At 44.3% G+C, this 22,896-nt stretch overlaps 1 protein-coding gene across 1 annotated transcript in view; it reads right to left on the bottom strand.

The window, feature by feature from the left end:
• Positions 1-16,175, bottom strand: part of TMEM131L (transmembrane 131 like) — a 158,593-nt gene extending 142,418 nt beyond the window's left edge. Inside the window, exons 1-3 of the mRNA XM_025874341.2 lie at positions 15,985-16,175; positions 15,210-15,280; positions 6,995-7,038 (exon numbers count right to left, since the gene is read on the bottom strand). Of these exons, the coding sequence (XP_025730126.1) occupies positions 6,995-7,038; positions 15,210-15,280; positions 15,985-16,108 (239 nt within the window). The 5' untranslated portion in view covers positions 16,109-16,175. The remainder of the gene's footprint in view (positions 1-6,994; positions 7,039-15,209; positions 15,281-15,984) is intronic.
• Between the last annotated feature and the right edge of the window lie 6,721 nt (positions 16,176-22,896).

The following is a 22,896-nucleotide window of genomic DNA, read 5'->3' as shown; positions in this document are numbered from 1 at the left end:
CTCTACGGAGTTGGTCAGGTAAGGGGCTTAGCCAGAGATGAGAAGAGAGAGAGTATGAGCCCAGGTGAAAGAGGGGAAGGGAGAAGCAGGGGCAGGAAGGCTGAAGAAGTGAGCAGGGCACAGGTCACAAAAGGCCTTCTAAGCCATGCTCGGAGGTCTGCACTTCCTCACGAAGGCAAGGTTGTGTGTAGGAGGAATGACAGGAAAGGAGGTATAACTGAGATACATTACTCAGGGAGAAAGGTGGAGAACAGGCTCGGAGGTAGCAGACCATCGGAAGAAGATCCAGCCACGGCTGGTCGTCGACTAGGGTGGGGAGCAGGCAGGAATCAAGGGGGGGGCATCCTGGTTTCTGGCTTCTACAAATGAATGCATGGGGCAGCAGCTGGAGAGGGCTGAGAAGGAACTGAGCCCGAGAGCTCAGTAAGTGAGCAGCACCTGAAAGCTAAAAGGAGCTCTCTGTGGGCAACTGGACAGGTGAGACCCCTGGCTAGAAGGTACAATCTAAGTTTGAGTTCTTTCTATATAGATAAAGCCCCAAGAGAACAGGTGAGATCACCTCAGGGAAATGGCAGATGGGAAGAGAAGAATGTCCACAAGGGAACCCTGGGGAGGCACACTCAGGTTAAAAAGCTAAGATCCTGTCAACAGGTGAGGAACTTGGGGGTTGTCCTGAAAAAAACAGCTTTCAACTTCTAAAGGAGAACAAAGAAAAGTGAAAAGCAGTTCCATTCCCTGTGGGGGCTCTGAAATCCCCGTCACTGACAAAAGGAAGTTTCCTCTAGCGATTAAGTCATTTTTGTCTGCAATTATCTCTTTCAGTATGTTGCTGAAAGGTTAACAAGACTTTCTTCATGTTCTGACTCTTAGGACCGGCCTTTAACTGATGTAAACGGATTCAGGCGAACACAGTTTGCTGCTGTTAACTGACCATATAAAAACACATTAAAAAAAAAAAAACAACACAATGACAACTCCCACCGACACTGTACCTGGCCAGTCGGTATTTACGACTTTTATATAACCATTTTTAAACGCTGATGTACTATACTGTTCACTTCGCCATTGCTCACACTTCTCCCATTCTAACAAATGTACGCCAGCAAGGCTTATGGGAGCAATGTACAGAGAGCCAGACGAGCTTCCCAGAGAGCATTCAATTCCAGCAAGAGCTGAAGTCCGCTCTCACTGGTTCTCATCGCTGAGTCCCAAATGCAATCTCTCACTCTCAGTGAAGGAACAGATTACTGCTGATATTTGAGAACCCCCGGGAGAAAAACGGGGACGCAGAGACAAGAGGGGAGAAGTCCTTCAAATATTGCTTTCCTGGCTTTCAACCAAATACAATTACATAGCATTCACAGAAGATTAAGTCAAGTTAATACAAACAAAATCTTCAGCAAGGCCAATTTCCCTGAAAGCTTTCCCAAACTGTGTTTGAGATCATAGGCTGGCGACTCCAGAACCCTCCACCCCAGGATTAATGGTGGTCTGCTTCGGGGCCCTGCCCTGGGCAGAGACACAGAGCCCTCTTCAGATCTAGATTCTCACCAGGGATAGATGTCAGTGCCACTACACTTTTCTTGGGACACCTTGAAACTCTATTTTATGGTCATATCAATCTGGAGTCCCAAGGTGCTCCTCAGAGAAGAGGCACTCGTGGTGTAGAATTCCTAAGCATTGGCTCTACTGACTTCAAGTTCTATTTTTCAATGAAAGTTGGCACTGTGGGGTAGTAATTAAAATGCAAATCACAAAAATGTTTAAAAATGTGTAAAGAGGTCGTAATAACTTCACAAATAAGATTTAGGATAAAGGACATTAAACTAGCAGGGCAAATCTAGTATCAAATTATAGTCCAAAGCATAAAGTAAATATCTGTACGTCCAGACTGATATAAATAAATGACTGAATAAATAAATGAGGGAAAATAAACAAATCTCCCATACAGAAGAATTCCAAATAATCTGTGTAGGTGGAGCTTAATTCCATTTAAGGACTTGCCTCCAAAGAGTGTAGCATGGACAGAGGTGAACAAGCCAGGTGATCAAGGTCAATATCAAAGTGATAAGCCATGTTGACAGCAGATATCCTTGATATGTGATGAGAATACCAATTTAGAGCTGTGGTCTTCCTCCCCAAGAACCCGTAACCCCAATCTGACCAGGAGGAAAAACATCAGGCAGCCCCAAACAGAGGGACATTTTACAAAATACCTGAGCGTTACTCCTCAAAACAGTTAAGATTTCACCAACAAGTCCGACAAACTGTCACAACCAAATGGGCCCTAAGGAGACATGACAACTAAAAGTATTGTGGTATCCTGGATGGGATCCTGGACAGAAAAATGACATCAGGGAAAAACAAGTGAAGTTCAGATAGTGTGGAGTTTAGCTCATGGTAACGAACCAGACGTGCCAGCATAATGGAAGATGTTAACAGTTGGGGAAAGTGTGTGCGTGCTCTATGAGAACTCTCTGTACCTTCTTTACAGCTTTTCTGTAAATCTAAACATATTCTAAAACAAAAGGTCTATTTTAACTGTAGCAAGATGTTATATGAGCTTTGGAGGTATTAAAATTTTCATTTAAAAAATTTCCCAACAGTGCAGTAAAGGTGAGTGAATACTAAGTACTTAGACGATTCATTTACCTATCACAGGACATTACACTTGGAGAATTCTTTTTTTTTTTTTTTTTAGATTTTGAGAGAGAGAATGAGAGAGAGAGAGAGAGTACATGAGGGGGGAAGGGTCAGAGGGAGAAGCAGACTCCCCGCTGAGCAGGGAGCCCGATGCGGGACTCGATCCTGGGACTCCAGGATCGTGACCTGAGCCGAAGGCAGTTGCTTAACCAACTGAGCCACCCAGGTGCCCCTAAGAGAGAGAATTCTTGGAAAGAGCTCCAGAACCTACGTTTTCAGGAAATGGACACAAAGAAAATTCTCTAGTAGCACCATCCAACCCGTGTCATGATCTAGTCTTTACACACAAGGAACAAATCCCAAGCGGGGAAAAAAAAGCCAGAAGAAACAAAGAGGAAGAGGCCTGGATGCCAAGTTAAAAGGAGAGCACCAGCAAAATACTGGAGTATTTAATATTGAGAAGATTAAAATATATAAATCAGGGCTGATCAAAATGGGAATCATGATTAAGAAATTTAAATATCAATCCAGTAGTGGCAAGCAGCATTTTTTTTAAATAAAATAAGATGAACTAGAAATTTCTGTGGATGGGTAGTAGGGACTGGCTGCACAGCAATGTGGATGTACTCAATGCCACAGAACTGTACGTTTTAAAAATGGCTTAAATGGCCAATGTTATGTATATTTTATAATAAAAAAATGAAATAGAAAAGGGTATGTCACAGGTAGTACAGGTAAGCACCATTTTATAAATAAACAAAGCATGCATACATATTCATACTTCCACATATACGTCTATGGGCAGGTAGGCAAGCATGATATACAATGTCTCCCTTACCATGAGTCACTGTCAAAAAGTTTGAAAGCCACTGTGCTAAATCACAGCTGCCATTCTGCCTCCCCACACACCTTCACAAACAGTCTGACCCTAGGTCAAAAGACCCATGGGGATAAAATCTACTAGTACCTTAAAGTCCGACAGAAAACAGAGGAAAAGAAACTAGTTCTGACTGATGAGAAAGGAGAGAACGCCACAATCTACAGAAGAGAACAGAGGCTGAGGTGAGCAACACGGCTGTCTACAGGCTGGACACACCCAGCCCTGGAGGCCTCTCGGGGCTCACAGCGCCATGGCCACGGCGACGAGTCATATCAAGTCTGACATTCCTATGAGACAACCAACCAGAGTTCCTGATTTCCCTCCCTTCCTTCCTTTCCCATCTCAGTTGTCATCCTTCAGATGCTCAAGCCAAATTCTAGAAGCCCTCCATGACTGACTTCTCTTCCCCTGATTCAGCAACTAATGAATCTGCTCCACCCCCAAAATTCATCTCAGAACCTCCTATCGCCTCCCTTCATCCCCACTCCCACCAGCCTCATCTGAACCACCACCAGCAATCCTCGCCTCATCTTGCTCCCTCCCATACACTCCAACAGAGGACTGTGACAAACTCTGAACTCTGCCTCATATATTTATCCCATATTTAAAATTTTATGCGATGAATTTAAATGGCTGCAAAGAATGTAATTCCTGGCATATTATAAATTATGGCATTTTTAAATAAAACACAATCACTTTTTAAAATATATTCAATGTAATTTAAATACTACTGCAATGAAAGCTGCCATCCTTCATTTTTTTTAAGATTTTATTTATTTATTTGAGAGAGAGAATGCGATAGAGAGAGAGAGAGCATGAGAGGGGAGAGGGGCCGAGGGAGAAGCAGACTCCCCGCCGAGCAGGGAGCCCGATGCGGGACTCGAACCCGGGACTCCAGGATCATGACCTGAGCCGAAGGCAGTCGCTTAACCAACTGAGCCACCCAGGCGCCCTGCCATCCTTCATTTTTTTAAGTAATCTCTATACCCAACGTAGGGTTCCGACTCATGACCCCAAGCTCAAGAATCCCATGCTGTACCAACTGAGCCTGCCAGGTGCCCAATCATCATCCATTTTTTTAAACACACCAATAGGCGTTCTTGTATCGCTGGATATTCCCTCCAAAGATTTTAACCTAATACATACATCATTATGTTCAAAGCCTTTTACAACAAAACTATGGGTTTCAGCTGAAATGTTAGGCTTTTAAAAAAATGTCCTGTGATGACAGGGTTTAAGTGTTAAATATTTTTTTCTTCTGAATTGAGTTATCATTATAATTTTCATTAGTATACAACTGATCAACAAATTTTATAAATTTTGATAGGTGATTAAACTTGAGACAAATTTACTGAAAATGCATTCTTTAATGAAATGGATGAAAGTGTCTTACCCCCCATCATCGATTCATGTGACTATTATTTTTCTTGTCCACTTTTTTTGTTAAATGTAAGCACTGAAAAAGCTTGTTCACGACAACGGATGTGAATGGAAGGAGCATCGTTTCAGTACTGTCCCTACATTCTCTAAACTCCCTCACTGTTTATCCAAAAAGCAGTGATCTATCATGAAAATCACTTTTGATGATCTATCAACTGCCAATTTGATTGTGCCCTTCAATTTTGTGGAAAGATTTGAAAACCACCAGAGTTACAAAAGAATTTGTTATCTAATCGGAGTTAATCGCTTCTCCTGACCAATGCCAGTATTTCAAGTCACACCTCTGTCCGCCCAAGATGGAGCCCATAGTAAGATGGGGGCAGGGTAAGAAGTAGGCCTTTCTTCTGTAAAGTGGAAAAGAGAGATTACAAAAGAAGTGGAAAAGGATAACTTGCAACCTCAGATCAGTTGCAGGAGACTATCTGTAGACGGTGGGATCTAAAAGCTGATTCTCGGGGCGCCTGGGGGGCTCACTCGTTAAGCGTCTGCCCTTGGCTCAGGTCATGATCCCAGGGTCCTGGGATCGAGTCTCACATCGATCGGGCTCCCTGCTCAGTGGGAAGCCTGCTTCTCCCTCTCCCTCACCTGCTGCTCCCCCTGCTGTGCTCTCTTGCAAATAAATAAATAAAATCTTTAAAACAAACAAATAAATACAAGCTGATTCTCTGAAAGTTATCCCTGTGCCCAGGTACCACTTAAGAGTCTCCATGTACCTCCAAGGGACCAGACATCCCAATCTGACAAGTGATGGAGACTGCCCCATGACCAAAGTATCCTTTTTTAAAAAAATTTTTATTGTTATGTGAATCACCATACATTACATCATTAGTTTTTGATGTACTGTTCCATGATTGTTTGTGCTTAACACCCAGTGCTCCACGCAGAATGTGCCCTCTTTAATACCCATCACCAGGCTAACCCATCCCCCCACCCCCTCCCCTCTAGAACCCTCAGTTTGCTTCTCAGAGTCCATCGTCTCTCATGGTTCCTCTCCCCCTCCGATTCCCCCCCCTTCATTCTTCCCCTCCAGCTATCTTCTTCTTCTTCTCCCCCGCTTTTTTTAAGGATTTTATTTATCCATCTGAGAGAGAGAGAGAGACAGAGAGAGAGCACAAGCAGGGGGAGGGGCAGAGGGAGAGGGAGAAGCAGGCTTCCTGCTGAGCAGGGAGCCCGATGTGGGGCTCAATCCCAGGACCCTGGGATCATGACCCAACCTGAAGGCAGACGCTTAAGCGACTGTGCCCCCCAGGCACCCCAAAAGTATTCTCTTAAAAATGTAGTTTACACCTTTCGATTTGTTAGCCCCTGCTTTAAATCCTTTAACAAATCATACCACCCTTAAAAAAATAAAACCCAACCTCCTTGCTGTGGTTTCTAAGGTCCTACCTTACCTCACGATCCCACAAACCACACTGGCCTTCTCCACATTCCTGGGATGTTGCCAGTGCTTCCCGCCTCAGGGCCTTTGCACCAACCACTCCCCCTCTGCCCAGAGCACTCTCCCTCTGTTTGCTATGTGGCTATTCCTCCACATCCTCCAGACTCAAATTTCACTTGCTAAGAGGGGCCCTGCCTGACCACCCCATCTTCCTCACTATTCTATACCACAGCAATCTCATTGTTGATAGTTATTATAATCACAGCCATTTTGTTTTATTTACAGTAATGTCTGACTCCACCACTACATGCAACACAGGTTTGGTTCAATATTTTATGCCCAGCACCCAGCACTGTGCCTGATGCTCAACAGCTATTTGTGAACAAGAAGAACAGCATAAGTGTGCCATGGAAAAGGCAAAGTTGAGGATGGGGGAAGGGGAGATATTTCTAACAGCTTTCTGTACAACCTTATTTTAAAACAAAGACATATTAATTATTAGAGAGTACAGATACCCCAACGCCAAGAACAAGGTACATCACTGATCTATTAAACACGTAAACACAAACGTACATATACCAAGACTTCAGATAGCATCCAAACTGGGCAGCAATGTTCAGCATGCAGGTATTTGCTCCTGTTGTTTTTCTTACCTCTGTTCTTGAGAATGCTCCTCCATATTCTCTTCGGAATCACCCTATTGATAAAAACAAACAAAACAAAACAAAACAAAACATGGTTTAGCAGTTATTTCAAAAGAACACAAAAATCTACAAAAGAAACAGTTCTTAAATTTCACATGGATGATGAACTTGTAATGGATGTCTAAAATTAGTGCCTGTGGGCACCTGGCTCTTGATTTCGGCTCAGGCCGTGATCTCAGGGTGGTGAGATGCAGCCCCACATCAGGCTCCATGCTCAGCATGGAGTCTGCCTGAGATTTTCTCTCTCTTTCCCCCTCTGCTCCTCCCCCCTTTCACACTCTCTCTCAATAAATAAAATCTTTTAAAAAAATAAAAAATAAAAATAATAAAATAGTGCCTGATACACAGCAGGCATTCAGTGAGTATTTATTGAAAGAATGACACTCCTAAAAACCATAAATTGCCAAGTGATCCCTTAGACAGTGTAAGTCAAGATTCTCCCTGCTTAAAGTCATGACCTAAACATAATCTCAACACTAGTTTGACATCTCTTCTCTCCAAGTGCCTTTTTTTAACATTTAACTTTAATCACACAAAATAAAGTTTAATGATAATACAGAAAATGGATTGATTAGCTCAGAATCCCCTACATGGATACCTGATATACTGTGACATTAACATAAAAAGGCTGACCAATTTTATAAATGGCATAAACATCACACTCAGAAGCATTTCCAAAATCCTCTCCCAGACTTACCAGGCCAAAATCTGACCACGTGTCATGTACTAGGAGGGCAAAAAGAAAAGTCACTTGAAAGAGAAACAAAAGGGCAGATCCGATTAAATACTACATGTATTTGCCTGACAGACACAATCTTTACCATTCTTTCCCGAAGCTCACCACTGTTGGGTTCAGGAATACTGAGCCTCCCTGGTCCTCCCGCTTCTCTCTAACCCTTGCTCTCGGCACTTACTGCCTCTCTGCACCCCCTCTTCCTCCTTGTCACGGCAAGTCTTCCTGGGCCCAGGCTCCCTATACCAGTTCCCTCAGAATGTTGACACCTGCTTATCACCGTGGGGCTCAAATCCCTATGGCCAGCCCCAACTCCTCACCCAATCACACGTGTAGATACTCAGGGAATGCCTACCTTTCCTGAGAGCAAGACTCCTGCAGCTTTGGTGAGTCCAGCACCAAGCTGTGGCCAGCACGTGGCAGGTACTCCACGATACCCGTAGGATGAATTCACTTACAGCTCCAGCCCTACCGGCAAATGCCTCTAGCACATATGCCATTTTGTCTCCCCCGAGACAGTTATGACCAACACTGACTAATCAACATCAGAGGCCCGTGCCAAGTGGTTTCTGTTCTAAGCAGCCTCCCGCTGTCAAGGATACCACCACACTCCTTGACCCATGGACAAACCTTACGATCATCTTGTACTGCTCTCCTTCCTTCACCTCCAGCCATAATGACCCACTCACTCATCTGAACTACGGTACAGACCTGTGCTTTCTTTTCCATCCCTTCTGCCAGCAAAGCAGCCCATACCATCAGTACCCCAGGCCTCCATTACTGGCACATACAGGGCTTTTTGCTCTGTTTAAGACTGCTACCTCCAATCCACCCCTTGTGTCTCTGCAAGACCAATTTTCTGCAACATCAGTCACGACTTACCACCCACTTGGTATGGACCCAGCATCCAATGTCCTATTAATCTCTGCTCAAGAGCCTACCACCATCCCTAACTGCTACTCAGATGTACTTTAAGCTCCTTAACCTGGAACTGGGCAACTGTCAAATGCCCTTGACATACCCATCCCAATCTCTACAGCCACACTTCATCAGGAGCTCTGGACCCCCATTTAAAACATCAGCTTAAAAACACTGTCACTCAAATAAGGATCTAGAGGAGGTCCCATTCACACCCTTACTAATGCGGTTCTCTAAGCGGCCCTCCCAGTCCTAAGTCTTAACAGACTCTGCCAATATACAGTGTTCCTCCTCTCTCCTCTCAGTTCCTACATTTCAGCACTTGAATGTTATCTCAGGATATTACCAGCCTTATCTCCCCGACACCACCAGGGCTCTCAAAGGGCGGGAGCCAAATCCTATAATTCCCTACCCCACCCCCTTGGCAGTGCCTCAGGGCCCTTGCACTAGCTATTCTAAATCTCTCACGGCTTTCGAGGGTTGGCTCAAATGTCAAATAGAGGCCTTCTCAAAGGGACCTACTTCAACTTGTTAACTTAAAACTCCAGCTCCCACCACCTGAATCTTCCTCTGGTCTGCCACCATATAGCACTGATGCCTTTCTAACAGACTAAAGAACTTACAATGTATTCTACTTCTTATTTACCATCTATATGCCTCCATTAGACTGCAAGCTCCACCAGGGCAGTGGTTTTGCCTTTTATTCGACCTGACATCCACAGCACCTAGACCAGTGCTTGGCCCACAGCACACGCTCAATAAATGTCTGCAGAGCCAAAGACAGTCTAGCTGTTTCTCACACCTGTTAGAATGGCTAATATCAAAAAGACAAGAAATAAAACAAGTGTTGGCGAGGATGTGGAGAAAAAGGAACCCTCGTCCACTGTTGGTGGGAAAGCAAACTGGTGCGGCCACTCTGGAAAACAGTATGGAGGTTCCTCAAACAGTTAAAAATTGATCTAACAATTCCACTTCTGGGTATGTATCTGAAGAAACCAAAAACACGAATTCAAAAAAATATCTGCACCCCCATGTTCATAGCAGCATTATCTACAACAGCCAAGATATGTAAACAACCTAGGTGTCCACTGAAAGATGTACGGATAAGGATGTGGTACGTGTGGATGTGCATACATGTGTATGTGCATATATACGTATACATGCGTATGTACATATGTGTACTTACACATACAATGAAATACTACTCAGCCATAAAAAAAATGAAATCTCACCATTTGCAACAACATGGATGAACCCTTAGGGCATTATGCTAAGTGAAATAAGTCAAACAGAGAAAAACAAATACCTATGGTCGCTCTCAAATACAGAATGTGAAAAACAAAAACAAAAGCAGGGGCGTCTGGGTGGCTCAGTCAGTTGAGCTTCTGACTCTTGGTTTCAGCTCAGGTCATGATCCCAGGTCGTGGGATCGAGCCCCGGTGCTAGCATGGACTCTGCTTCAGATTCTCTCTCTCTCCCTGTGCCCCTCCCCCTGCTCGCGCTCTAAAATAAATAAATAAATAAAATATTTTAAAAACAAATACCAAGTTCAAAGATACAGAGAACAGACTGGTGACTACTGGGGAGCCAAGAGGGTTGGGGAGGCGAAATGGGTGAAGTTGGTCAAAAGGTACGAACTTCCAGTTATAAAGTAACTACATAAGTCCTGGGGATGTAATGTACAGCATTTGACCAGTGAGTAATACTGTATTGCAAATTTGAAAGTTACTGAGAGTAAATCTTAAAAGTTCTTATCATAAGCCAAAAAAAATTTTTCGTAACCACGTATGGTGACAGAGGGTAAACTAGACTTACTGTTATGTTGTACACCTGAAAGTAATTTAATGTTATATGTCAATTATACCTCAATAAAAAAAAATTTTTTAAGCAAAAATTTCAAAAATACTAGTGGATATGACCATTTTTAAAAACTTTATGAAGCAAATTTTTCTAACTCAAAACAGAACATGAAGGTATCTCCCCTAGACCTGGGAACTTTACCACCACAATACTTCCCCAGTGAGACTGCTAAAACACATACAGTGACATAGTGGCCAAGAGCATGGGCTTTGAAGCTCAACGCCTCCTGGGTTCAAATCATACCAGTGCCACATTCCTTCAGGCTTGGGCAAATTATTTAATGACTCTGTGCCTCAGTGTCCTCATCTGTAAAGTCAAGTCATAACACTTCACAGTTTGAAGTGTATTAACATGAGTAATAATAACTCATAAAGTGCTTAAACAATGCTAGGTATTCAACTCAGGTATTATTTTTTATGTTGATAGTGGAAGTAGATTAAACCAAAAATAAATCTCTATAACAAAAAGATTTCCAAATACCAGTCAATGATTCACTGACGGGAGCAAGATGCTATTAAATAACACAGTAGCTGAGACAATAAAGAATTCAGATACTCAATGTACTATTTCCTGTTTCACTTTCTACCAGTTTCTGTTACCTATACCCTCAGACATAAGGGGGTAAGACATGAGATTTTTAAAAGCAGAGACTTTCTTATTTATAATCACTGTATCCCAGGGGCCTAACTGGGTCAGGCCCATGCTAAGTGTCTGCTAGATGAACAAACATGGCCAGAAAAGCACTAAGCCTAGCCACCCCAAACCAGACCAACATGATTCTCTATCAAGTAACAGCTGCTCCTACTCAGCACCAATGTCAGTGTCCCAAATCTAACCAGGGGTGTTAGGAGGGAGGCTTCTCATCTCAGCAAAGTCTGAATGGATTAGAAGAACAAATTCTAGATTGCCCTTCTTGCTGCTAGAACTCACACCAAAAAACAAAACAAAACAAAACAAAAAAACAAAAAAACCCAAACCCGAAAACAATAATAGGAAATCAACACTTCAGGCACTCTGCCAGCCATCTTTGAAATTAATCTCGTAAACAGGACAAGACACTGAGGACTGCCTCTCCTGCCCCAGGAAGAACTCATGGGCCAGCTACTCAAGGCCTCCTGTATGCAGAACGGTGTGGCCACAATGGGACCACCAAGCTTAGAAGCCCAAACTCTCTCACAGGGAACCCAGTTAGGGCAAGAAGGCACAGGCAAGGCAAAGAAAAAAATCCAGACACTCAAGAAACTCAGAGAGAGAGAAATGACAACAGTGCCACTGCCGAGTTAGAAGTGTGGACACACTGGCTCTCTGGGAACAGCAGGGCAATAGCATTTGTACTCTCATTCAGCAGATACATGTGGGGCCTGCTGGAGCGAGCATCCCAGAGCATCCCAGAGGACTGACTGGAGCGACACATGAGGTGAGGAAGGCCCCGAGAGCCAGAGCAGGTCAAGGGCATCACAGAAGGGTTTTTACCTTGAAGGTGAATTGAGCAGGTACACAGAGCAGTATCTTGCACACACGCCATCACTTCTTGATAATAAGCTAATGAAAACATTTGTTTGGTTCCCAACCATCACCACTTTGTATTGAAGTATGGGCGAAGTAAAGTCAGAAGAGAGGAAAAATTCTGTAAATCTAAGAATAAAATCACATGGTTTTTTTTCTTCCTTCTCATTATCATCATGGAAGAATGTTTTCTGTTCCCACACCAAGTATCTTACCACGTAAAACAGCACATAACAAAAAAATGTAAGTAACAAAACATATCTATACAACCATAGAGCATATAATAGTACTGAGTTCTCTGCACTGGTTCAACCCCTTCAAAGCAGGAAAGCTGTCCCATGCCCTCCAGTGACCAAATCTAGTAGTCAGCTGAGAAGTACACCAAAATAATAGCTAACATACATAAAGTGCTTACTAAGTTCAAGATACTTCAAGCACTGCTGATCTCAGAGGATTACCCCCATTTTGTGGATGAAGAGACTGAGAAAAGGGATGGAACCCGGAGTCAAATCCTGGAAGCCTATCCAAAGGGTCTGGAAGATTATAAAAATTCAATTATTGTATTTGGTTTTACTAATGATGCATTTTTCTAGTCCTTGATCACTTAAAGACCCATAAGATAAAAAAAAAAAAAAAAAAAAAAGAAGAGCCAATCACCAGAAAACATTTCCAAAACAAATAACTGTATAAATACTTCGGGGTGACAAATGTTAATATTCGATTTTTGAATGCAACACCTTCTGGTGCTCCCAGTTCACCTATCACTGACAAATCTTAGCTTCCGCAGCTGCCTCGGAGTCTTCCTGAGTGAAAGAAATCCAACCTACAAATTAATTAAGCAGAAACCCTCAAATTTAAAAAACACCTATAAATACTCTCTTTTCAGCTAACTCCATGACACACAGGGGGAGCTTTTTGTGGGAAAAAAGTCAAAATACTTTGAAGAGAATTCTCTAAAAATAACTTTCTTCAGAACACTCTGCAGTTTATATACATACGTGCGCATGTGCATATATGCAGTTTAGATAGATACACATGCATATATACCCGCAGTTTACATAGATAGATATACACAGATTCATATATATCCCCATCCCCACCCAGGTACATGCGGAGTAAAACAGTGTCTAAAAGATACACATATAGAGACGAAGTATTTAGAAAATTATTTTGAATATCAGTTTCACTTTCATTATAGCTTTGATTAAAACAGCTTAGTTATAAATGCTTCTATAGTGAGTGTTCCAGAAAGACAGCTTCTAAATTGTGTGCATTTTTTTTACCAAAACAAACTGTATTCAACATATAAAAACCACAAATTAAGAATTTTATAAAGTAACTTTTAAGCCTATAAATAAAATCATTAATCATATCATAGGCCTTGACATTTCCATCTCTGAGCACAGTGACTAAATCTTCAGCTAATGCTGCAACAAATAAGAGTCTATAATTTCCTTTCCTTTCTGTCTGGGTTGGCTTCCAACACTAACCAGTAAGGAGTACAGGCCACAATTGAGTAAAAAATGCAAATACATATAGATACACACCAGTTCTTCTCAACCGGGGCAATTTTCCTCCCCAGGGACATCTGGCAATGTCTGGGGACATTTTTAGCTGTCACAACTGGGGGGAAGGGGAGGAGAAAGTGCCACTGGCATCTAATGGTTAGAGACAGAGATGCTCTAACTGCTGGGCATCTCGTAGCCCCCAGGACACAGAAGTCCACTCAGGACAGCCTTCACAACACAGAAGTCAGTCTCCAGCCCAGAATGTTATTAATGCTGCTTTTGAACAATTTTGATACACACACAAATATAACCATATTTTTAAAAAGTAAAAACGTCAAATTTTAAACGTGGATCTCTCAGTAGAGTCATGAACAATTTCTACGTGGTTCTTTTTATCTTTCTGTATTTTCCAAACCTTCCACAATACACATCTGTTATTTATAATCAGAAAAAAAAATCCATTTGGGGTACACCTTTAAGAGAAGGACAGACTATTTGCTCTCCATCCCGATGAGGCTTTTTCTCAAAGGACTGGTCTCATTCAGCATGCTGGCCTTCAGGGAAGGTCCAGGAAAATTTTCCTCTAAAAATCACCTCTCTGCCTTGAAGCTGTTATTCATTAGTCCTGGTTAAAGTGAGTATTCTGAGTATCTCAAAACCAGCACTCCACTGCTTCACATAGGAGGGAGAAACTCAAATGTAAAACCGCACAGCCGTGAACTTATAGCTAGACATCCTGTTTTTCCAAAGAGCCACAAGAGACAACACAGAATTAAGTGCTGCCACCAATGTGGGAAGTAATGAACATCTTAAAAATGACCACACACAAGCTGAATACTCCCTTATAATTCAACTCTCCCTTTTCCAGAAAAAAGTATTTGGGGGTCACTACAGTTGCTGCTGAAAAGCAGTCAACAATATTATATTTAAATGTGCACATTTGCAGTCAAACATTAAAAGTTAAACCTCAACACAACGCTTTGCAGCACCGTAGCTACCTCAGCCCTAAGTAAACCCTGTATGATGCCACAGATTCTCAATGAAATGCTAGTAATTATTTCTCCACATGCAATCCTTGTATCAAATGGGGGGGAAGAACCCCCAAAACCTGAAATTCAAGTTGTTAAGAGGGTGTACCTACACGAATTAAAGGCACTTGGAAAAAATCCAAGACTACAATCTTTTAAAGTCCCATCTTCACTGCAAAGCTGCTTAACGCTAACGGCAAGTGCCACTCACTAACACTTCTGAAATCAGTCTCCCTGTTGTCCTCGGGCACACGGCGCCAGCTCACTTAGGGAACACGGCACACGTCCCTCGCGCACCCAGGACCACAGCCCTGCCGAGGGGCCCGCCCTTCCCCTGCACAAGGCTGCCGCTGGCCGCGGCTCTGCTGAGGTGGCCTCGGCTCCCACCTCCTGAACTTGGGGCGGGCGTGACTCACGCCCTGTCACATGGCGCGGGAGGAGGCTGGGAAGGCCACCGTTGCCAGGTGTTCAGGCTCGGGCCGACCGTTTATTTGCCTTGCAAAGTGGCCCGAGCGCCGGAGCCGCTGCGGGGGGGGGGGGGGGGGGCGATGGCCTCCCGGCCGCTCCACCCTCGCACACCCACACCCGCCCTGTCACCTGGTCGTCCTCACCTGAGTGGGCAGCAGGAGTTCCCCTTCTTCTGCCTGCCACAGCTCCACCACGTTGGGCAAGGGCTCAATCGCTGCACGAACACCAAGAAACACACCGCGTTTTAATGCACGGAAAAGAAACGCTTCCTGTTTCCCTCCCGTGCCCCCATGCACCCGCCTCACCGAAACAAGTCACCCTTTCCTTCTTAAAGCGGCGGCCACCGGAGGAGCCGGCCGGGGACAAGAACACAATGGACGGGGTGCAAGTCGGCGGCCCCTCTGACAGAGAGCGGGGAGCGTGCAAGGTCCGGGGTTCCCGTGCTAGGGGGACGGAGACGGGGAAGCCACGCCGCCGGCCACTCGGCGCTCCGCATCCCGCAGCATCTGGGGCCGGCGTCTGCGGGATGGGTCCCGGGCGGCCAGGCTCGAGGAACAAAGCTGCAGGAAGCCGGGCCGCGGCGGGGCCCCAGCGCGCGCCACACAAAGCGGGGGCTGCGCCCGGAGCGCCCGGGGCCCGCGCACAAAGGCGCCCGGGCGCGTGCGGCTAGCGGTCCGCGCCGCTGTCCCCAAGCTCCGCGACTGCCCAGCTTTCTGTTTGTCTGGGGGCGGGGAACGCGGGAGGGGACGCTGCGGTCAGAAAATGTTATCAGCCGAGAATTGCAACCGCTTTCCTTCCTCCTCCTGCCCCTTTCCCCTTCCTCCCCTCGCCCTCTTATAGATTTCAGCAGTTCCCTAAAAGAAAGAGAAGGGGGGGCGGGGTGGAGAGGGAGAGCGAGTACAGCGGCGCAAGGCTGACCTTGTCCCTGAGCCCCTCCCGGGCGACAGCAGGGCAGGAGGACCTGGAAGACGCCCAGCAGGAGGTTCACGGCCGCGGTAGTGCGGCAGTAGCAGCCCGGCTGCGGGCGTCGGAGCCCCGCCATGCTGGTGCTCGCGCTCCTCTCGGGTGCTCGCCGCGCTCGCCGCCCGCTCGCTGGCGCCGGGGCTGCCTCGCCCCAGGCCCGCCCCCGCGCCGCCCCGCCCCGCCCCGCGCCGCCCCCGCCCCGCCCCGCCCCGCCCCGCCCCTGCCGCCGCCGCCGCCGCAGCTGCTGCTACTGCAGCTCGGGCCCCGGGCGCGCCGCTCGCTCTGCGCGCGTGTGCGCCACAGATAGGGAGGGACGGAACGCGGCGGGGCGCGGGGGAACGTGGACAATGCGAACGCGGCGGCCCAGGACGCCCCGCCCGGGCGCGGACCCCACGGCTGCGGGCCCGCCCCTCAGTGCCCCGCCGCGTCCTTCCTAAATCGGCCGTCCCCGGGCACTGTCTGCGGCTGTGACGGGGTCGCTGAAGAGCTGTCGGGAGGGACGCTCAGGCCACTGTCGCCAAGTGCGATTTGAGTAACTTTCGGATGGTTTTCTCTTTCTTTGGGCACGCGGGCACAGTCGGGTTGTTACCCAAAAGCGAGAGGGGCCGCGTAGGAGGCGGGGAGCAGGGAGTCGCCCGGCCAGAGGCCTCAGACAGGATATTAGTGGAAATAATGCCGTGGTTGTCAGGAAACGCTAGTGCAGCCACATGGCTACTGCCAGTTGTGCAGCGAGGATATCCGGTGGCTGCAAAGTCTGTAATTTAGAATAAAAAGAGCTCTCCCAAGTCCCGAGAGGCTGACCTCAGCGAGGCGTGGCGGTGGTGTGCCCGGCAGCCTCCGTGGAGACGGTCCAGGTTGTGACAGGTGGGGAAGCCTCTTCCTGGGGGCATTTATAGCTTCAAAGACCCTGCAGATAACTCCCTGGAGGATTCATATTGCAAAGTCCAGCCAGCCTCTTCTGAAACATGGTTGAGGTCTCGAGGACGTGGTCAGTTGCCCGTTTCTAACATTAACTGGATAATACACATAATACTTGAGAATGGATTTTCTAGCCCCACTATTTGATGCCTATAACCAAAAAGTACGTCTAATGCCTGAGATCTCTTTTAAGTTTAAGATCATGCCTTTGCCAACGATATCACAAAGGTTTATTCAGGAATCGCTTTGCAAAGCCTGGAAGTATTGGCAGGCATAAGATTTTAACTAGTTTGCTGCTTCCAGAGTAGTTTGTATGAAATTCAGAGAATATGGGCAGTGTAGAAGAAAGCTGGGAAGTGACTGGGGCACACCTGTCTCCTTACATCGATCCTCTATTTAATTGTTTCTGGTGCCTTACAGTCTAGACAATGGGAAAGCAGTGGTCAAATAGCAGGACAGATGCCAAAGAAGGACTAAATCAATCATGGATCCTCGCTCTCCCAAGGAAGTCACTTTGCATTATCCAACTTCAACACCTCCAGTATTCACTCTGTTCCCTGCCTTTTCCCTGTGCCCCCTGCCGGCATCTTCCTTTCCATGGCAAGGATCTTCGGTCCCATTCTGATGTGTCCCTTTTTTCCTTCGTTTTACTTCTCTGGGTTTGTATTTGCCCCTTGAGCTCTGAAGGTTCTCCCACTGTGTTAAGGGGTCCTCTTCTGACAAAAAAAAAAAAAAAATACTTGCATAGCCCCAGTAGACAGTAACTGCACCTTCAAAGTTTATTTTTAAATGAAAGTTCTCTCATTGGCCTATTTATTTACGATATGTATTTTTAAGCCCTTTTATGACTTAGGAAAGCAAGCAAACTTTAATGACCTAACAAGCTTAATAAAAAGTCATGGTATAAAACTTTTTTACTAATTTTTTTTCTTATTTTTAAACTATTTTACTTTTTTTTACTAAAAGTCTTGCCCACACTGACTGGTATTACAGAATCTATGAAAGTGCCTTAAAAGATAGAGGAAAATTGCTGGGGACCATATGTAAAAAGAGCTCTATTTTGTTCTCCTCCTGAAAATTTTTAAGGGCCAGCTTGATTTTCAGGTCGTGGTCTTGTGGACTTTCCAAAGTGGGTAATGTTATTTGACTGTTGTTCAAAAAGCCAGCAGCATGTATCAGCAGTGCCATGGGGCTGGAGAGGGAGACGGGATTACACAGCTGTCTTCTTAGATAAATCTGACCTACTTAGCCTCCTCTGGAGGTAGTTTTCATGCTGACTCATGAACAACAGGAAAGTTATGGTCCATTAAGTAGCATCCATGTTTTGAAGTAAACTTGTTCTCCAAAGAAGACTCCTTTGTCATTTATTCCATTATTTGCCTGTAGGTAATAAATATGCAATTGTCACAGAATGTTAGAGCTGGAAAAATTTTGGCTATTCAACAATAGCCCAACTGCCTAATTTTATAGGAGGAGAAACTGAAGCCCAGACAGGCTGAAAAATATCCAAGTTGTCGTGGCAAAGTTGTGGAAAAGTATGTAGAGATAATGTTAATTGAAAAAAATTATTGTAAACATGAATTAACTCTATGCAAATTATATACACAAAACTAAAGCAGGGAGGAGGTACTAAGGAGATACCTCACTAGAGTTAATCAATTTTAAATTAGATCTACATAAGTTAAATTTTTTTAAAAAACACACACCTAGGGGTGTCTGGCTGGTTCAGTTGGAAGAACATGCGACTCTTGATCTTGGGGTTCTGAGTTGGAGCCCCATGCTGGGTGTAGAGATTCCTATAAAATTAAATAAATGAACTCTCCCAAAATAAATAAATAAAAATATTTTTAAAAAAAGAAAAAAAGGACACTTGGGTGGCTCAGTCAGTTAAGCATCTGGCTCTTGGTTTTGGCTCAGGTGGTGATCTCAGGGTCATGAGCCCCACATTGGACTCAGCACTCAGTGTAGAGTCTACTTAAAGATTCTCTCCCTCTGTTCCTCCTTCTCTGTGCACTCTCTCTCTCTCTCAAATAAAAATCTTTAAAAACTTAAAACACACACACCTAAAATTGACTAAATCTACACTTAATTTAAAAACATATAAGATGTTGACCATGCTTTTGACTTACTTCACCCTGGTTTTTATTCTTAATGAGTATAGATGAAAACCAAGCAAGTCTATAAATGTGAGTTACACCTCAACACATTCTACATAAAATTGACAGTGAAGTGTCAAGGCCATCTGTCTCTAGTCCAGAGAAGATTCAACACACCAGGTCATATGGTGGTTGTGAAGATTGAATGAGATACTATATGGTAAGCATCTAGTATAGGGGCTCAATAAATGCTAGTAATGATATTATAGTGTATTCCCATTGTTGGGACATGCCAGACCTTTCCTTAATATGGTAAATTTGATAGTGATATTCAATTATTTGTATTACCTGATCTGAGTGATCATTTATCACTCAGACATGCTGGAAATGGGAATGCTTAATGAAAATGTGCATGTACCAGCTATTTGCTATCCATCCATTTTGGGCTTCACCCCAATCAGGACAACAAAACCAAGTGTTTCATCAAACAACCACCACCATCCTTGCTGGGATCCTAGCCTCATCTTTGCTGGAAGGAAATGCTCAGAAGGGATAGCTCTTGAGGAAGGCAGAAACCTAGTGGTTATGATCAGGTACTCTTAAGAGGCAAATTGTCCCCTTGACTTAAGGGGACCCATCGTTCGCTAACTTTATTTCATTTCATCTCAGGAAGACTTGATTAGGTGCATTAATAAGGGTTCTTGCCATTCTCAAATGACTCTGTTGTGTTAAGCAATGGTCCTTTTCCATAATGAAACACCAAGCATCAGTATTCACAGTTAAAAATAGTCATCTTTCAGGACGCCTGGGTGGCTCAGTCGTTAAGCGTCTGCCTTCGGTTCAGGTCATGGTCCCAGGGTCCTGGGATTGAGCCCCGCATCAGGCTCCCTGCTCCGCGGGAAGCCTGCCTCTCCCTCTCCCGCTCCCCCTGCTTGTGTTCCCTCTCTCACTGTATCTCTCTCTGTCAAATAAATAAATAAAATCTTCAAAAAAATCATCATCTTTCTCTCTGATTTGTTTTCCAAATTCATAAGGCTGTACAATGAAAAAGATAAATTTTGTGCATAAATTAAAGTTAAAAATAACAAAAGTTTCATTAAAAAATAAATTTTGGGGACGACTGGGTGGCTCAACTGGTTAAGTGTCTGCCTTTGGCTCGGGTCATGATCCCCGGGTCCTGGGATCGAGCCCCACATCAGGTTCCCTGCTCAGTGGGGAGTCTGCTTGTTCCTCTGCCCCTCCCCCTGCTCATACTCTCTCTCCATGCCCAAATGAATGAATGAATAAATAAATAAATAATACATTTCTAAGAAATTAAAGACAAAATTTTTAAAGGTAGGTTAGAATGTGATTTATACAGGATGCCTTGAATGTGGTCACGCTAAAGGCTTAAATGTGATTAAATGAAGGATACATGAGTGAAAAACAAAAAAGAAACAAAACAAAACGTAACAAAAAACAAAAAGTTGTCATCTTCCCAGTCACCCTTGTAACTTGGCATGGCTGTTTGGCTTATTTCTGGTCAATGAGATATAAGCAGACCTCTACTGGCATGGCTTCAAAGAAAGCTCTTGTTTTCATCATGAAAAGGAGTAAGCTCAGCTACGACAGGTCTTTTACTCTGTGTGCTTCTTCCTGCTTGAATATAGATGTGATGCCCAGAGGTCTGCAGCCATCAGGCAAGCCTGAGGAAGAAAGCTACACATTGAGGATAACGGATTGGAAAGGCAGAAGTCTGGAGCCTTGCTGCAATTATGGAATTGTTAGATCATCTGCTTTTAGATAACTTGTTTGGGTAAGCAGAAGTAACCCCCTTCTCACTGTAGTCAAGTTTTCTGTTACTTATAGCTAAAAACAATCCCAAGTGAAAAAAAGGAAAAGTCAACCAAAACCAAAATGAAAGTAAGCCATCATCATTAACAATAACCAGCTGCAAAGATACTAACAGAATGCTCATATAACAAGGGAAAAATGGTAAAATAGCAGGTGGTTTATTTTACAAGTGCATTAAAATACGATGCATTATTTTATATCAGTTAAATTAGCAAAATAAATAAAAGCAACAAAAGTAAAAAAAAAAAAAAAAAAAAAAAAAGATCTGATGGCTCCAGAGAAATGATGCTTATCACTTAGCAAACTGGTTCGTTCTCCAAAGGACAGTGTCATCACCAGGTACATCATGTTAGGTCATGGGAATGGCCCTTCTGACGTGTGCAACATACAGCTCTGAGTGCCCATTTATCCCCCCTCAGGCGGCTTGGCAGCCCCTTCCTTCTCTGCTCAACCTCTAAAAATAAGGGTACTCTATGACTTGGTCCTGATGCTCTTTATACTTTCTCTTTCTGGATAAACTCATCCAGTCCCAAGTCTTTAAATCATATCTATCAGCTAATGAGTCCCAAGTTATAATTTTAGACTTAACCCAAAGTCCACACTCATATTTCCAACTGCCTATTTCCATCTCTACCTGAAGGTCTAATAAGCATCCTAAACCTAACATGTCCCAAACTCTTGCTTCTACGTAACCAGACCTGCACATCTCCCGTCTTCCTAACTTCTAGTCCACTACAGTACCACCTACCTAGTTGCTCAAGCCAAAAGCCAACGGGTCATCTATAATACTTTTTCCCTTTATACTCTTTTAATCTATCAACAAGTCCTGTGGGGCTTACCTCCAGAATATTCCCCACACTTAGCCTTTCTCAACCACTACCCCGATGTAAGAGTGCCTCATCCCTCACATAGACTCTGACAGTTACCTTCTACCGGTCTTTCTGCTTCTGCTCTTGCCCCTTACATCTGGTTGTACAACAGCCAAAATTATCTTTTTAAAGCAGAATTCATTGGGCAGCATTCCCTTTAGCAAATAGAGGAACGCTCACACACACACACACACACACACACACACACACACACACACACACACACACAATTCAGATTATGTACAAAACCCTCCAGTGGTTTCCTATAAAATTAGAATAAAATCCCAACTCCTATCCCTGCCCTGCAGGGAAGTGAGATCTGGCTCCTCCTCACCGTTCTGACCTCATCTTCTACCAGTCTTCCCTTTGGTAACGATTCTTCAGCCCAGGGACCTTTGTGTTCCCTAAGCCCACCAGGCTTGACCCCCTTCTCAGGGCCTTCACACTTGCTATTTCCTCCACATGGGAAGCTCTTTGTCTGACTGTCACACATCTGGCTCCTTCTCTTCATTTACGTAGGGCTGCTGAGTACAGCTGTGTATGAAGAGCCTAAGGAGTAGGGCCTGACCTCAGCTCTCTGATTCACCAAGCCGGGCTCTGGCTCCAAGATGCCTGGAGGAAGAAGAGCCGCCTTCTGATGCCACAAAGGCACTGACCAATGGCCAAACCACGCCTGTGCTGTGTCCTCCCAGAGGGGGGACCATTTTCTAATCAAAATATTATTGCTTATGTCTAAGAAGAAGGGAGAACTAGCCATCACTAGACCCTGATTTTACTCGCATGTCTTATGTGAAAACACAACAGGATTAATCTTGTCACCATTTTACATGTTAGATACTGAGATTGAGAAGAGTAAATTGTCAATCCAGACTTAAAATTGGACTCTAATTCCATTGTACCATACTGTCTCTAAAGATGAAGAAGCAAGAACTCACTTGGAAACTTCCATTTTTTTCATGTTTTCATTCTACTTCTTGTTTTAGGATGCTTGTAGGAAGGTTAGAACAATCTACAAAGGCGCAACTATAGTCATTAAGAATAAATTACTATTGCTACCTATAGCTACAAAACAGACCCCACCTATACACCCTCCAGGTGATAAATTAAGATCAATATGAAATCCAGTAAAACCTGTCATTTTTCTTTTGAGT

Source organism: Callorhinus ursinus, unplaced genomic scaffold (genome assembly GCF_003265705.2).
Source record: "Callorhinus ursinus isolate GAN/ISIS: 27379988/994484 unplaced genomic scaffold, GSC_fseal_2.0 scaffold4, whole genome shotgun sequence".
In the NCBI taxonomy this organism is placed as follows: Eukaryota; Metazoa; Chordata; class Mammalia; order Carnivora; family Otariidae; genus Callorhinus; species Callorhinus ursinus.
This window is presented reverse-complemented; position numbering and strand designations above follow the sequence as displayed.